The following is a 16099-nucleotide window of genomic DNA, read 5'->3' on the forward strand; positions in this document are numbered from 1 at the left end:
TCACTTTAGTTTATTATATATTTCACTTGCTTTGGCAATGTAAACATATGTTTCCCATGCCAATAAAGCCCCTTGATTTGAAACTGAATTGAGAGGACATGAAGGGAAGCAGACTGCTCTGCAGATGTGAATTAGGAGGTGGATGTGCTGTAGAGGGAGGGTCAGAGGGAGAGATAGTGAGTGGAAGGAAGAAAACAGTACATCAGATTTTCTGTAGTCTTTCTTCCTACAATCCTGGATGTCCTCGGTCTTGTACTCACTTTTTTCTTCTTCACATTTTCAAACAGTACATTTATATTTTCCAATGGGGCAATACATTTGGGCAAGTTTTTTTTCTCACCTGATTAGCCTCGTTTCACTGCCAGAAATAAAATTAAACCATCTAGTGTTCAGCGAAATGACAACACAATGTCAAATACAGGTAGTATAGTCAAATAATTAACATCCAATCACCTTCACTCGTGCGTGGACATTTAGAAACTAAACATGACAATTTGAAAAATAAGCCACTGGAGTTTTTTGAGTGAGAATAAAGATGACTTTCGAGTAGTAAGACATGGGGTCAATTGAGGAAGACATCCTCTTCCTCTTCTGCAAACCACTGGAAACCAGGACAACATGAGAGGACATTTTTAAAGTACTGGATAACTTTGTGACATCAAATGGACTTTGGTGGTCAAGATGTGTTGGTATCTGTACTAAGGGTGCAAAAGCTATGACAGAGAGACATAGTGGCATGCAAGCAGTTGCTCCCGACACTACTTGGGTATACTGCAGCATCCACCGAGAGGCTCTTGCTGCCAAGGGAATGCCTGACAGCTTGAAAGACGTTTTGGACACTACAGTGAAAATGTTTAAAGCAAGGCCCCTGAACTCTCGTATATTTTCTGCATTATGCAATGATATGGGCAGTGACCATGTAATGCTTTTACAACATACAGAAGTGCGCTGGTTATCAAGGGGCAAAGTATTGACATGTTTTTTAATTGAGAGGCGAGCTTAAAGTTTTCTTTACTGACCATCATTTTCACTTGTCTGACCGCTTGCCCGATGACGAGTTTCTCACACGACTGGGCTATCTATGTGATGTTTTTTCTCGCCTGAATGACATGAATCTAGGATTACAGGGACTCTCCGCAACTATATTCAATGTGCGGGACAAAATTGAGGCTATGATTAAGAAGTTGGAGCTCTTTTCTGTCTGCATTAACAAGGACAACACACAGGTCTTTCCATCATTGTATGATTTTTTGTGTGCAAATGAACTCAAGCTTACGGACAATGTCAAATGTGATACAGCGAAGAACCTGAGTGAGTTGGATGCACAATTACGCAGGTACTTTCCCGAAACGGATGACATAAACAACTGGATTCGTTATCCCTTTCATACCCTTCCTCCAGTCCACTTACAGATATCTGAACGAGAGAGCCTCATCGAAATTGCAACAAGCGTTCTCTGAAAATTGGATTTAATCAGAAGCCACTACTAGATTTTTGGATAGGGAAATGATTTAAGACTGAGACTCTCTCCAATACAACCCAACATTGCAGAGTTATGTGCATCCTTTCAAGACCACCCTTCTCATAACCTGCCTGTGGTGAGTTATTCACAATTTTTGATGAACAAATAAGGTTTTATATGTAAAATGGCTAAATAAAGACATTTATTTATTATTCTTATATTATTTGTGCCCTGGTCCAAGAAGAGCTCTTTGTCATTTCCCACCGGTCGGGTTGTGACAAAAACTGACACTCGTTCTTATGTTTAATAAATGTGTCATGTGTGGCAGGTTTACAAGGATGGCAAAGAACACCATTTGAGAGTGCGCTGACCCTGGTGCTAGAGGGGGTACGCAGCTGGAAGTTGAATGTTTGAAGGGGTACGGGACTATAACAAGTTTGGGAACCACTGATCTAACCGATCCAACTGTTTGCCTATTTGGTATTCATCACAATTTCTTGACATTTTAGATGCATTATATAGGCTATGTGAGACTAAGTTGCAATTCAAAGAAGAGTGCATGAAAATACCACTGTATTTCTGAACAATTCGGACGTTTCTTTAGCTTTGATTTGTTTCGGGGAATACGTTGGGATACTTCAGCTGTTCATACTTATTTTGAATGCGTAGGGACACATTTTACAGTACTAAATCAAATGTGATTCATTGGATATTGCCGAGACACGTGACATGTGTTTTCACATTCATTGGCGAGTTCGTATGAAATTAGATCCTTCTGTAGACATACGAAATAGTCCCCAAATGTCCATAACTTCGCATTATGTCAGTATTTTGATACGTTTGAATGCAAACGTTTTTTAATGTACTTTTACGTTTGTTAAACGTACATGTAATTATTTTGTTGGACATTTTTACGTTCAACAAGATTTTAGCCTTTATTCGAGTCGCGGAAGGAATTTCGTGCCACGGCTACTGTGAGTGGTGCATTTCGCTAGGGACCTAGGCTAACTTGCCAGCTGTAATATGTTAGCTAGCTGGAAAACGGTTTCATTGTTGCTATCTAGTCATTTAGCTTATTATTATTATTATTATGGTCGCTGATCTGTTTCGCTGGGTAATATGTTTGTCGATTTAGTGAATGTATTGTTAAAGTTAGCTTGCCAAGAAACTCTGAGCTAACGTTAGCTAGCCATTTTGTAACGTAAATGTGAACTTGTATTTCGCTAACGTCAGAGTCGGTTTATAAAGGTGTTAAATTGCTTTAACTTCGTTTTAATATGCACTTGTTGGATGTATAGCGTCAATAACTTCCAAGCTACAACGCCTGTTGCATAACCTTTCCTCGCTAGCACTTGTTTAAACTTTTGTGTGATCATCAGTCGTTGCCTGGTTTGTCAGCCTTTTGGCCTTTATTGAATGCATTATCGACCCAATTTGATCAACTGTTATTGACAACAGTTGAGTGATTTCTTGGTTTAGATGACAGACCCCACTTAAGGTGCTTCCAGTCCTTTCTGTTGAAGGTAGTTAACGTTAAGTTCAGAGTTGAAAATGGACAACTTGACTCTACTGGAGGCCTCGTGTCTTTCTCCAATGAGCAACATCACATCACCCTTGGATTTCACCCTGCTCACACCCTCCCAACTGGGTATCTCCACTCAAAGCTTCACGCCATCTTCTAAAGTCAAAGGTAATTCAGACAGAAGAAGTGAGTTGACTCTGTTGATATCATTCCACTGGGTCCACTGCTCTTTCCGACTTTACCCTGCAATTAACTCATTATTATAACCCTAAACATAAATGTATCTGGGCAATGTAGCTAGCTATATGTTCAAGGTCTAGACATTGCTTTGTCAAGACACAAGACAATTGTTTGTTTTTCTGAATCAAGAATGTCCCATTGAATGGTGCATGTATTGTCTTTCCCCAGAAAAATCTCGCCTAGCTCAGCTGAAGGTGAAGCGGAGGTCCAATGTTGGGGTACGGAGTTCACCAGAGACCAACTCCCTAATCCGCTACATTGCCCAACAAAGGATGAAAACTCCCCCCACAACACCACAGGTGAGATGAGTTTGCTCATTCATTCATACTCAAAGATTGTGCAATTAACTAACTAGTGCACTGCAGATAAAAGTTGCTCTAGGACTGTTTCTGTTCATCTGAGTTGGAACTATAATAATCTTAGTTACATTTATGACAAGCCTATAAGCTGTCTCTTGCTACACTGCATTTGTCATTGAAAATGAACCAATTGCATCACATAAAATTAAGCCATTTGTGTTCACCGTGCATTTCTTTTTTCTCTCTCTTCGTAGGATACCCAAGCCATCCCCTTCTTTCCCAGAGTCCCCTCTACTCTAAAGCAGAAGATGGCCATCTTCCAGAGCATTATGAATGTGGAGGAGAATGAAGATCACACGGGGGGATGCATCAAGACAAGAGATGTTCTGTCTGGTGGTCAGTCTGCTTCAATGTAAAAAGATAAATCAGTTATTAATCACATATTATTACGTGAACTGAAACTGGTGCCTTGTCTGAGTATACTATTTAAAAATTATCAGATTATGTTGGACTTTTTCCCCCAAAATGTTTAAAGGTGCTACACACAGGATTTGTAAGATATTTTTTGCATTGTAATTTCAGAAAATGTCCATAATATACAGTATCTAGTGCTAATAGTGGAATTATAGTGTTCTACAGTATTACGCCAGTGATGTGATTGGCTGTGATATTTGCCTATTGATTTTTCCAGAAGGAGCAGAATTTGTTGTCGAACTGGGAAAGCTGTTTCGTAATTTCCTTCTTGCTAAAATTCTACACTGTTCCCTCAATTTCAGTTTGTGGTACAATGATTCCCTACACTATTCACTGCTTGTTTTCTCAATCACCACACTGGTGGGTAAGTAATACTGTGAAACACTATCATTCCATTATTAGCGGAATATGTATTATGGACGTTTCCTGAAATTACAATGCAACAACACAAATCCTATGTGTAGCATCTTTTAAAGTTTTAATATATACGTTATACTTCAGTGAGGGCATGGAGAAACCAGCATTTTTCTTGTGTTATGTTTTTGGAGCTCCTAAAAATGTCTCATCCAGAAACTACAGATTGTCCCTTTTAGTATATTCTTTAAGAGTTTTCTATTCTGGGCTATAGTTGTTGATGGGTGTTGTCTTAACTATCAGGTGGGTGGAGCTGTGATAGTGATGGGAAGGAAAACATGTCCCCAGTGAGCCAGCATCCCTCTCTGACTTCCCCACCCAGTAAGAGGTGCTGCACAGCACGCACTCTGGGGGAGTGTGTGGAGGAGATTAGGGAGGCCACCACTCCTGTCCTCAAACGCACTGCCACCATACTCAAGCAGCAACAGAACACGGAGGTAACCTCATCACACTGGCAAAACATTTCTGTCTGTTAAATGACTAATATAACTTGGCAAACCATTCAGTTGGTGTTGTTGTCTTTTTTTCAACTTTGTCGTGTGCATGTTGAGCAACTGGTAAGAAAAGTCTTTATAAACTAAATTAATTATTATGAACCATTATACTGTGACCACAATGTCCTGACAACCACTAACCCATCATGATCACCTCCTCAGGTTGCAGTTGTCCAGGACAAGGACCATCAGCCAGCTCTCAATGTAGAACCTGCTAGTGTGTCTCTGTTACCAGCCCTGGGTACTGATGCTGTGTCCCAGATCACCCAGGGCAAGCCACAGCCCTCTCCTATGTTGCAGCAGCACTGCACTCCGACCAAGGAGGAGCAGGACCAGGTAAAATTTCATCTAGCCTCTTCCCCACACAAACACACACACACATACACACCAAATGTGTTCCAAATGGCACCCTGTTCCTTATGTGGTGTCGACTCACCTGGTGTAAAAATATTTAAAAAATACTTTGTTCCCGGGCCCTGGTCGAATGTAATGAACTATATAGGGTTCCATTTGGGACACAACACCGCAGCCTCCTTTCCTCTCTGTGAAGCCCTCACAGTTCTGCAGCGAACACAACTGCTACTTTCACAACAGGTTCCTGCCTGGCTCTCAAACATTATCTTTGGTTCCCTCTCACCCCACAGGAGTGCTCTTTTGAACTGCACAGCCCCAGCCAACCTCTGGTTTTGCATTCAGGACGAGTCAGGACAACTCTGCCCCAGCTGTTCGCCATGCCATCTCTTTTGGAGATGAACCCCACGGGTAAATATGCTGCTCTCCTCTGTTGTTATAGAGGATCCTATCCTTTCATCTTTATCACGCTTTGAAGCCCAGTGCAAGTTAAGCATACTACAGACAATATTGACTAAGCAAAAACTGAGGCAAGAAAAGGCTTGTTTCTGAGAGCAGCAAAGGCTGTTGTTGGTCATGATTCATCACCCTCTAAAATGTTTCTGTATGAGAAGCAGTAGGTTGAATAAATCTGTTATGGTCAAGTGATGTTGATGAATAAACAATATTTATTTGTCCTTCAGATGAAGCTGATGGTGGCAACGTTAACTCCACTATGAAGAAGCAGGTGCGTTTCGGGATCCTGTTGCCCCCTGAACTCTTTGACAAGAACCTTCCCCCCAGCACCCCTCTACGGAAGGGGGGAACCCCGGTCCGCGCCCCAACATCTGCCGGGGGGTCCCAGCTGAGGTCACTGCTGAAGACACCCTTAACCCTGGCCCGGCCGGACTTCAGCAGCCCCTCTCTAACTGGAGCCTCCCCACCCCTCACTATGGGACCCTGCTGTGGGGAACAGGAGAGCACCCACACTCAGGGAAAGGTAGGTACCTGTCAATCACCAACACAGTGATTGACCTGTCCCAAAATGATGAGGCCAGGGTCTTATTCATTAGGCACCAAACGGAAGCAGACGGTTACTGAAACAGGAAGGGACTACCTGAACTTCCAATAAGAAACACTTGTTTTCCTTTGCCAAACGTTTTGCTACAGTGTTCCCTAATGAGTACGACCAATCATTGAATTGTTCTTTCTGGTAATCCAGCATGTGGGTTAGTTATTGACCATGTAAATAATGCAGTAATTCTCTATGCCCTCAGATCCCTTTCCCTTCAATGGAAGAAGATGTTGACAGTTCATGGATGGACAATGCAGGTTGGTTGTTGAACAGTGATCATTGCTGATAGGAAGCTGTTTCTAGTCAAGCTCTGTGTAAAACTTCACATTGTTGTCACTTGCTGTATGTATTTTCAGAGCTGGAGACTGGACCTCTGGATCTGACCTCAGCTTTTCAAGAGGAGGACTCTGTTTGTGAGGAAATGCCAGGTGAGATCTAGTTACTAGTATTAGACACACTAGTTTAGACTGGTGGTGTGTCTCAAATGACACCCTATTTCCTAAACGGTGCACTATATAGGGAATAGGGTGCCATTTGGGACTTATGGTCAGAATTCAAATTCTATTCCACCCACCTTTCTCTCTCTCCCCTTATGTAACAGCACCTCTCCTCAGCCTCAAGTCATTGGTTTAGTGTTTACAGGGGTGTCAGTGAGGTCAAATGAGAGGCTAAAGCGGAGGTGTGTTTGCTTTAGATGCTGCCCCAGTGCCTGACCCTGCCCTGGAGCCAGAACCAGCCGCCACAGCCTGCTCGCGCAGCAGAAAGAGAAAGGTCTGGTAATGCACCACTCATTCACTGAACAGGATATCCTCATTCCCTCCACTTACACACCAATTAGATAATATTGGTCCAGAGATAGTAATAATATTATCTTAATCTGATGATCTAGGGTTAATCTCAATGGAAGAGCTTGTGAGTGTATCCAAATAGATCCTATCCTAATGCCACCTCTCTAAATGTATATCTCTTCATATCTCTCTTCTCTATCTCTGTTCTTTCAGCAACCAGAGGAGAAGAGTGAGCCTGTGAAGAAGAGGTCGTCTCGTACGGCTGCCAAGTCTGCCTGTGGGAGGATGAAGGTCGGTCTGGGCTCTGCTCATCACTCATAAGTCTCGCTACAGAGACGTATAATATTACACACTGTGGCTGTGGGTAGTACAGTGAGCTAAGCCTCGGGGAGGTATTACATACACAAAGCTACTTGCCTCGTTGTAAGCCACGGTCAATCTGCCTTTCTCATGCTCAAGGAATTTAGGTGGTTGCTTTATTAAAATTTCTGCAGAAATTAAACTTAATTTAGAAGGTGGTGGTGTTTGGAGTACTTGTGGTATTTATTTTAGTTTTGGAAAGGAAGGGAATGAGCATTTGAGGGGCCAAAGAAGAAACTACTGGGATTGTTATAATATATATACAGTCCATTCTGAATGTTTTCAGACCCCTTGACTTTTTCAACATTTCGTTACGTTGCAGCCTTATTCTAAAATAGATTAAATCATCTACACACAATACCGAATAAAGACAAAGCAAAAACAGGTTTTTATTATGTATTACAAAAAAACAGATCACATTTACATAAGTATTGAGACCCTTTACGCAGTACTTTGTTGAAGCATCTTTTGGCAGTGATTACACCATTGAGTTTACTTGGGTATGAAGCTACAAGCTTGGCACACCTGTATTTGGGGAGTTTCTCCCATTCTTGTCTGCAGATCCTCTCAAGCTCTGTCGGGTTGGATAGGGAGCGTCTCTCCAGAGATGTTTGATCAGGTTTAAGGCTGGGCTCTGGCTGGGCCACTCAAGGACATTGAGACTTGCCCCAAAGCTAATCCTGCGTTGTCTTGGCTGTGTGCTTAGGGTTGTTGTCCTGTTGGAAGGTTAACCTTTGCCCCAGTCAGAACCTGCTCCAGAGTGCTCAGGACTTCATCAAGGATCTCTCTCTACTTTGCTCCCTTCATCTTTTCCCCAATCCTGACTAGTCTCCAAGTCTCTGCCACTGAAAAACATTCCCACAGCATGATGCTGCCACCACCATGCTTTACCATAGGGATGGTGCCAGGTTTCCTCCAGACTTTACTCTTGGCATTTAAGCCAGAGAGTTCAATCTTGGTTTTATCAGACCAGAGAATCTTGCTTCTTTAGGTGCCTTTTGGCGGACTGTCGCGTGCCTTTTACTGAAGAGTGGCTTCAGTCTGTCCACTCTACCATAAAGGCCTGAATGGAGAAGTGCTGCAGAGATGGTTGTCCTTCTGGTAGGGCTGACCCCAATTAGTCGATTGGCTGTTGGTCGACCGAGATTTGTTTTAGTCGAGCAGTAACATTTGCACCCATCTCAGTGAACTAATCTATTGCGGAGGCCTAGACTAAATTTATGCTCGATACGAAAATGTGGTCGCAGGCTCCATATGGAGGATGTGACGAAATTGCAGAGCATGCAGAGGCTAAATCCAGCTCTGTACCCATCACTACGTGCCTCCCAAATGTTGTAACAATGCGGAGGGCTTTGTAAAGCTCCGCATTGACATGATTGGTTGACGGTAGGTGGGGGTGGTACATCCTGTATAAATACAAACTCACTTCCTTGACAACAGCTCTGCGAAGCGCAAGAAGTATGAATATGCTGCATGGCCAATGCAGACGTGGGATTGACCAGGCTCCCAGATGCACAATTCCACTGCTCTCCAGAATGCGCTCTCTTGCCAATTTGTGCATATTCCTTGTTTTACAGCTTCATTGTGTGAATTGTTTGCATTTGATTGTTAGTGTATATCAATTCCCCATTACATGCAGTATCGGTCAAAATTTTGGACACACCTACCCATTCAAGAGTGTTTCTTTATTTGTACTATTTTCTACATTGTAGAATAATTAGTGAAGACATCAAAACCATGAAATAACACATGGAATCATGTAGTAACCCAAAAAGTGTTATATTTGAGATTCTTCAAAGTAGCCACCCTTTGCCTTGATGACAGCGTTGCACAGTCTTGGTATTCTCTCAACCAGCTTCACCTGGAATGCTTTTCCAACAGTCTTGAAGGAGTTCCCACATATGCTGAGCACTTGTTGGCTGCTTTTTCCTTCACTCTGCGGTCCAACTCATCCCAAACCATCTCAATTGGGTTGAGGTCAGATGCTTGTGCACTCCATCACTCTCCTTGGTCAAATACACCTGCACATGCTTCTACACCTGCATTGCTTGCTGTTTGGGGTTTTAGGCTGGGTTTCTGTACAGCACTTTGAGATATCAGCTGATGTAAGAAGGGCTATATAAATACATTTGATTTGAAATAGCCCTTACATAACCTGGAGCTGTGTTGGGTCATTGTCCTGTTATAGTCGCACTAAACGCAACACCAGATGGGATGGCTTATCGCTGCAGAATTCTGTGGTAGCCATGCTGGTTAAGTGTGCCTTAAATTCTAAATAAATCAGTATCACCACCACCTCCATGCTTCACGGTGGGAACCACACATGCAGAGATCATCTGTTGACTTACTCTGCGTCTCGCTAAGACTCGGCGGTTGGAACCCAAAATCTCATTTGGACTCGTCAGACCAAAGGACAGATTTCCACCGGTCTAATGTCCATTGCTCGTGTTTCTTGGTACTGTATATCACCAGTACATTTACCGTTAATTCCTATCATTTCTAATCTACAATGTTTATGGTTATTTCTTTTAATGCATTCAATATTATTATTTCAGTCTTCCTGTTTTCATTGTGGAGTGGACACGTTGTTTGCAGAGTGCACAATCTATGCTACACTTGTGAGAAGCAAGTTTTGGTTTATTTCATTCCATTTACTAGTTCTGTCAATTTAGTAATTGTCTTTTGTTTGGAGCTCTCCTGTCAATGTTGAGTAAGGACGTGCACGTATAGAGGTAGGCCTATAGTTTACCCCGCCTGCGTGCAAATGTAGGTAGAAAAATGTGCCCATTTGGGGATCTGATAGTATTTCTGATTGGCTTAATGCATCACTACTAATAACCTGTTTTCTTCACCTCAAACAGCAAGCAAACAAAGTCTGTTTTTACATCCATTCACTTTCCAGTTCTCTCCCTTTCAAAAACCACTTGGCGTGAAAGGGGAAAATGTAATGCTCTGATCCAGTGGAAACGTTATAAAATAGGCTTCTTATCAGTACTTGACTTGGACTGAAATAGGTTCCGGTACTTATTTTGGCTGCGGGTACTGTTTATATTTAGGTGCAGGAGCTCCACAATTCTTTTGAGCTAATATTCTATAGAAGGAACAGGAGCTCAAGCAGTAGAACATTTGAGGTGCCGGTACTCAGCGAGCTACTGCCTAAGTCGAGCACTGCTTCTTATCCCTTGTGCAAATAGCCTAAAGCTGTTTCTGTCCAGAGCGTACTGGCATGGGAAAATGAGGGCCGAGAATATTTTCTACAATGTTGCAAGTTCGCTAGGCAAGCTTTGGGCCTGACCCAAGTTAATAGTTGATACAATGTTTCAAGTTCGTTGCAGATGTGTAGCCAATGTGATTTATTGGATATTTATTTTTAATCTGGATATTTTCTACCTGCAGGCCGCAATGTTATTTGTTGGCTTTATGTAGGCAGTTCTTACATAGATGGCAATAGAAGTTACTTTTTAGGTTTATCATTTTAATTTATTTGGATAGAGTTGTTATTAACCACATGACAAGGATTTTGAGATATAAAGGCATTATTATAAATTAAATGAAACTTTCACAAATGTGCATATGTAACATAACTGGCAGGCAGATCGGTAGCCTATTACCGGCAACTTCAGGAGAGTAATGGCAGAACCTGCGAAAGCCAGCAGGAGCGGGAGGAGAGTAGTTGGGTTAAGGTTTTTTCTTCTGGTTATCTTGCTCTGGCGCCCTATTGAGGCATCAAACAAGCTCAATGCACATAGTTGATTTTATTACAACACAGGTTCTTGGTCACCTCCCTAAGCAAGGCCCTTCTCCCTGCATTGCTCAGTTTGACCGGGCGGCCAGCTCTAGGAAGAAGAGTCTTGGTGGTTCCAAACTTCTTCCATTTAAGAATAATGCAGGCCACTGTGTTCTTGGGGACCTTCAATGCAGCAGACATTTTTGGTGCCCTTCCTCAGATCTGTGCCTCGACACAATCCTGTCTCGGATCTCTACGGACAATTCCTTCAACCCCACGGCTTGGTTTTTGTTCTGATGCACTGTCAACTGTGGGAACTTATATAGTCAGATGTGTGCCTTTTCAAATCATGTCCAATCAATTGAATTTACCACAGGTGGATTCCAAGTTGTAGAAACATCAAGGATGATCAATAGAAACAGGATGCACCTGAGCTCAATTTGAGTCTCATAGCAAAGGGTCTGAAAATGTATGTAAATAAGGTATTTTTGTTAAAAAAAAAAAAATTTAAATTTGCTAATATGTCTATAAACCTGTTTTCACTTTGTCATTATGGGGTATTGTGTGTAGATTGATAAGGAAAACATTTTATTTAATCCATTTTAGAATAAATAAGGCTATAATGTAACAAAATGTGGAATAAGTCAAGGGGCCTGAATACTTTCCGAATGCACTGTAGTATATGCCAGTTAACATAAGCTTTTATACAAAGTGACTTAGTCATGTTGGCATACAATTTACGTATGGGTGGTTCTGGGAATGGAACCCACTACCCTGACGTTACAAGTGCTGTGCTCTACCAACTGAGCTACACTTGTAATAACTGCATTCCTCAGAGGTGACAGTAAAACATGAATAAACAAAACATAAACAAGGAGTGATGTAAGAATGGGGCAAACCAGCTTGGGTGTTCACTGTGTTTGTGTTTCTCTAGAACTCAGCAAAGCATTGCTTTGGGAAGAAGGCGGTGGACCGTTCTCTGTATGGGAAGAGAGACTATGCATCCAAGAACCCTACCCTCAGTCCCATCACGGAGATCCTGTCCTCCCTTAGCCACTCTCCTCAACACCCCCACAACTGCAAACCCACAGGTAAGCACACAGCTGTTAGGCTCTGTTCGAATACCCAGGAAGAATCATTCCTTCCATGAACTAATTATTGATCTAACATGTTTGGTGAGAGCCAGGCTTCCACTGTATACATCAAGGAAGTATTCGAACAGGCCTTGGACTACAATCACTTATGAAGACACTTTAGATCAAGGGTAGGCAACCGTCCCGCAGGCGATTTACATTTTTTTAGGGTCCCCCCCAAGTTTTTGGTAAATTTTTTGTATTAATTGTTGGCCTAAAAATACTAAAATCACCAATTAAAAAAATCTGCCCCCACCTATTCCCACAAATAGAGATTTGTAGAAAACTATTCCGAAAGTATTCAGACCCCTTCCCTTTGTCCACATTGTTATGTTAGCCTTATTCTTAAATTCATAACATTGTTTTCCTCAACCTACACACAATACCCCATAATGACAAAGCGAAAACAGGTTTTGAAAATGTGTGTTATGTTAAACATTTCATTACAGAAATACCTTTTTTTCATAAGTATTCAGACCTTCTGCTATAAGACTTGATCTCAGGTGCATTCTGTTTCCATTGATCATCCTTGAGATGTTTCTACAACTTGATTGTAGTCCACCTGTGGTAAATTCATTTGATTGGACATGATTTGGAAAGGCACACACCTGTCTATATAGAGGTCCCACAGTTGACAGTGCATGTCAGAGAAAAAACCAAGCCATGAGGTTGAAGAAATTGTCCCTAGAGCACTGAGACAAGAATCTGGAGGAGGAGATCTCGTGACGTATAGCAAAAATTGTCTATCATTGAAGGTCCCAAAGAACACAGTGGCTTCCATCATTCTTAAATGGTAGAAGAACCCGATGGTCACTATGCCAGAGTTCCTCTGTGGAGATGGTTGTCCTTCTGGAAAGTTCTCACATCTCTGCAGCACTCCACCAATCAGGCCTTTATGGTAGAGTTGCCAGATGGAAGCCACTCCTCAGTAAAAGGCATGTGACAGACTTTTTGGAGTTTGCCAAAAGGCACCTAAAGGACTCTGACCATGAGAAACACGATACTCTGGTCTGATGAAACCAGGATTGAACTCATTGGCCTGATTGCTAAGCTTCATGTCTGGTGGAAACCTGGCACCATCCTTACAGTGCTGTGGGTATGTTTTTCAGTGGCAGGGACTGGGAGTCTAGTCAGGATTGAGGGAAAGCTGAAAGTAGCAAAGTACAGAGAGCTCCTTGATGAAAACCTTCTCCAGAATGCTCAGGACCTCAGACTGGGGCGACGGTTCACCTTCCAACAGGACAATGACCCCAAGCACACACCTAAGACAATGCAGGAGTGGCTTTGGGACAGGTCTCCAGGTGTTATTTTCACATAATTTCTTTTTGGGCTTAATTGTGGTCAATTTGCAGTGTAAAGTGTTATAATTATTTTCTGGCCCCCTGACCAGCTGCAGTTGAATCTAGTTACCTACACCTGACTTAGATACACCACTCAAGTCAAGGCACATTCGACTACTCTCACTGACTCAGACACTTGAGATACAATACTAAGTTCAGTCAATAGAAATGCTACTACTGTGTGTTGTATATGCATTCTCATAGGCCATTCACTCTGACTAGGTGCATGTCCAGATACAGTCTGTATTGGTAGCTAGTAGCCCTAGTACATTTTCTATTTTAGTAATTTAGTACATGCTTTTGTCCAGAGCAACTTACAGGAGCAATTAGGATTGTGTCTTGCTCAAGGAAGGGCACATCGACAGATTTTTCACCTAGTCAGCTCAGGGAATCAAACCAATGACCTTTTGGTTACTGGCCCAACGCTCTTAACTGCTAGCCTACCTGCCGCCCTTTTTTAACATTTTGCCTGTTCTGGGAACGTACATTTTTCAGGTTGCAGGGAGGTTCTGAGAACATTTTACTATGGTTCCCCAAAAGTTTTCCTGGTAGGTTTTATTAATCTTCTGAGGATGGAAATGATAGGTTATTTTAGGTATTTAATTAACGTTCTGAGAACATGTTTCATGTTCAGTAGTAACCCATGTTGTGTGTCCTCCCGCCACAGCCAAAGAAGACTCCATCCTATTAGAAGATGACTTTAACAGTGACCCCGTCACAGCTGCAGCCCTGTGGTCAAGCTGCTTCTGCCCCCCGGTCAGTGAGGACTCACCAGAAGACACCACCTCAGCTGCAGAGCCCTCTGATGGGCCTTCAGTAGACTGCCAGAGCCCTGTAGGCTCCACCACCACAGACAGCTCTGGGACTGGAAGAGCAGCACAGATCTGGAGAAGATGGTCAGGTCCAACAAAGACCTCCAGAACCAAAAGGCAGAGTGTTATTAGAGTAGGTAGAGGGAAGGGCAGGAAGGTCAGTGTTCCTGTTGATAACTGGCTGAGTGAAGAGACCGAGGAGCAGGTAGAGAACTTTGATACAGAACAAGACCCAACAGAAACAATCCAGCCAGAGGTTTTAGTGTCCAGCCCAGCCAAGCACACAGTACCTGGTAACAGAGAGGGTGAACCTAATACACACTGTACCTCAGACCCTGTAGATACAGATCAATGCACTGGCACACTTCCAGATGCAGGTAGGAGTGGGGATAGTCCAGCTAGAGCAGATACTGATACTACTACACCCTGCCCTCCTCCAGATGAGGTTAGCACCACAGTGGCTCCCTCAGAGCAGAAGGCAGTGAGCCATGTAGAACAGAGTCCAAACAAAGGCGGGCAGAGAGGAGCAGCTCAGGGCCCAGGCCGCTCCAGAGGTAGAAGGAGCTCTATATACGCCAGCTCAGTCATAGAGGAGGAGCAGGCTTCCCAGCCAAATGGGCCACAGGCAGTGGAGAATGATAACCACGGGTCAGGAATGGAGCTGGGTAACATTATAGAACAGGCCTCCACCACCTACCCAGAATCCCTCCTTCCCCCCTGGGCACAGGAGGAGTTCAACATTGATGATGTGCTAAGGCCTTTCCCCTGCAGGGGGCATCAGTCTGTCCGCCGCAGCCTGAGGAACCAGAGCAGCACCCTGGAGGCCTCTGGCTTGGCCTGGCTACCCCACACCTCTCCGGACTCCATTAGTGCTGTCTGCAGGAAGACCAGGCGCAGACGCAGCTCCATCCAGGCTCTACTACACCCTCCCCTGGAAGAAGTGAATCACACTGACCTATGAGCCACTCCAATGCTAGCCTGTCCACTACCTGTACACTGGCTGTGAATGACATGGCACCCTATTCACTACGAAGGTCCTTATTTTTTTTTTACTGGGGTTGGCCATTTCCACCTGCTTTTGATAGCTATTGGTTGTTGTGAGTTTTATAAAGCACTTTTTTTGTTTTTAGTAATTAAGTAGTATAAATAGAACAAGATCTACCTTTTAATGTGATTTAACAGTTTGGCAGTTGTCATTTACCAAGGCTTATGGGAGTAGGAGATGTACAGACAGTGCATAGTTTTACTCTTTGAATGTGTACCTGCTGTATTCATTAAATAAAATGGGGCTCTTCCAAACTATTAATTGTCTGAACATTATACAGGCCTCTCCTCTCTTGAAATGTCTAAAAAGTTGAATTATACATTTATACACTGACGGTCAAAAGTTATGGAACAGCCACTCATTCAAGGTTTTTTAAAAACTGTTCTATGTTGTAGAAAAATAGTGAAGACATCAAATCTATGAACCAACACATGGAATCATGTAGTAACCAGAAAAGTGTTGGACTGTTATTTCCCTTTGCTTGTTTGAGCTGTTCTTTCCATAATATGAACTTGGTCTTTTACCAAATGGGGCTATCTTCTGTATACCACCCCTACCTAATCACAACACAACTGATAAGCTCA

At 42.8% G+C, this 16099-nt stretch overlaps 1 protein-coding gene across 4 annotated transcripts; it reads left to right on the top strand.

Annotated features, from left to right (window-relative positions):
• The first annotated feature begins 2206 nt into the window (after positions 1-2206).
• LOC110536242 (cell division cycle-associated protein 2) lies at positions 2207-15776 on the top strand. Of its 4 annotated transcripts, none has more exons than XM_021621912.3 (13): positions 2207-3152; positions 3393-3523; positions 3778-3919; positions 4655-4848; positions 5068-5241; positions 5550-5667; positions 5940-6235; positions 6513-6567; positions 6667-6738; positions 7005-7081; positions 7312-7389; positions 12120-12276; positions 14326-15776. In XM_021621912.3, exons 1-13 carry the CDS (start codon positions 3014-3016, stop codon positions 15429-15431), a joined length of 2739 nt encoding a protein of 912 aa, XP_021477587.3. In that variant the 5' UTR covers positions 2207-3013; the 3' UTR covers positions 15432-15776. The 4 variants fall into 4 exon arrangements, with proteins under 4 accessions (XP_021477587.3, XP_021477588.3, XP_021477589.3 ...); XM_021621913.3 differs by having other exon boundaries at positions 2214-3152; positions 3778-3935; XM_021621914.3 differs by having other exon boundaries at positions 2404-3152; positions 3778-3935; positions 4655-4968.
• The last annotated feature ends 323 nt before the right edge of the window (positions 15777-16099 follow it).

Source organism: Oncorhynchus mykiss, chromosome 11 (assembly GCF_057628025.1).
Source record: "Oncorhynchus mykiss isolate SJ-2025 chromosome 11, ASM5762802v1, whole genome shotgun sequence".
Lineage (NCBI taxonomy): Eukaryota > Metazoa > Chordata > Actinopteri > Salmoniformes > Salmonidae > Oncorhynchus > Oncorhynchus mykiss.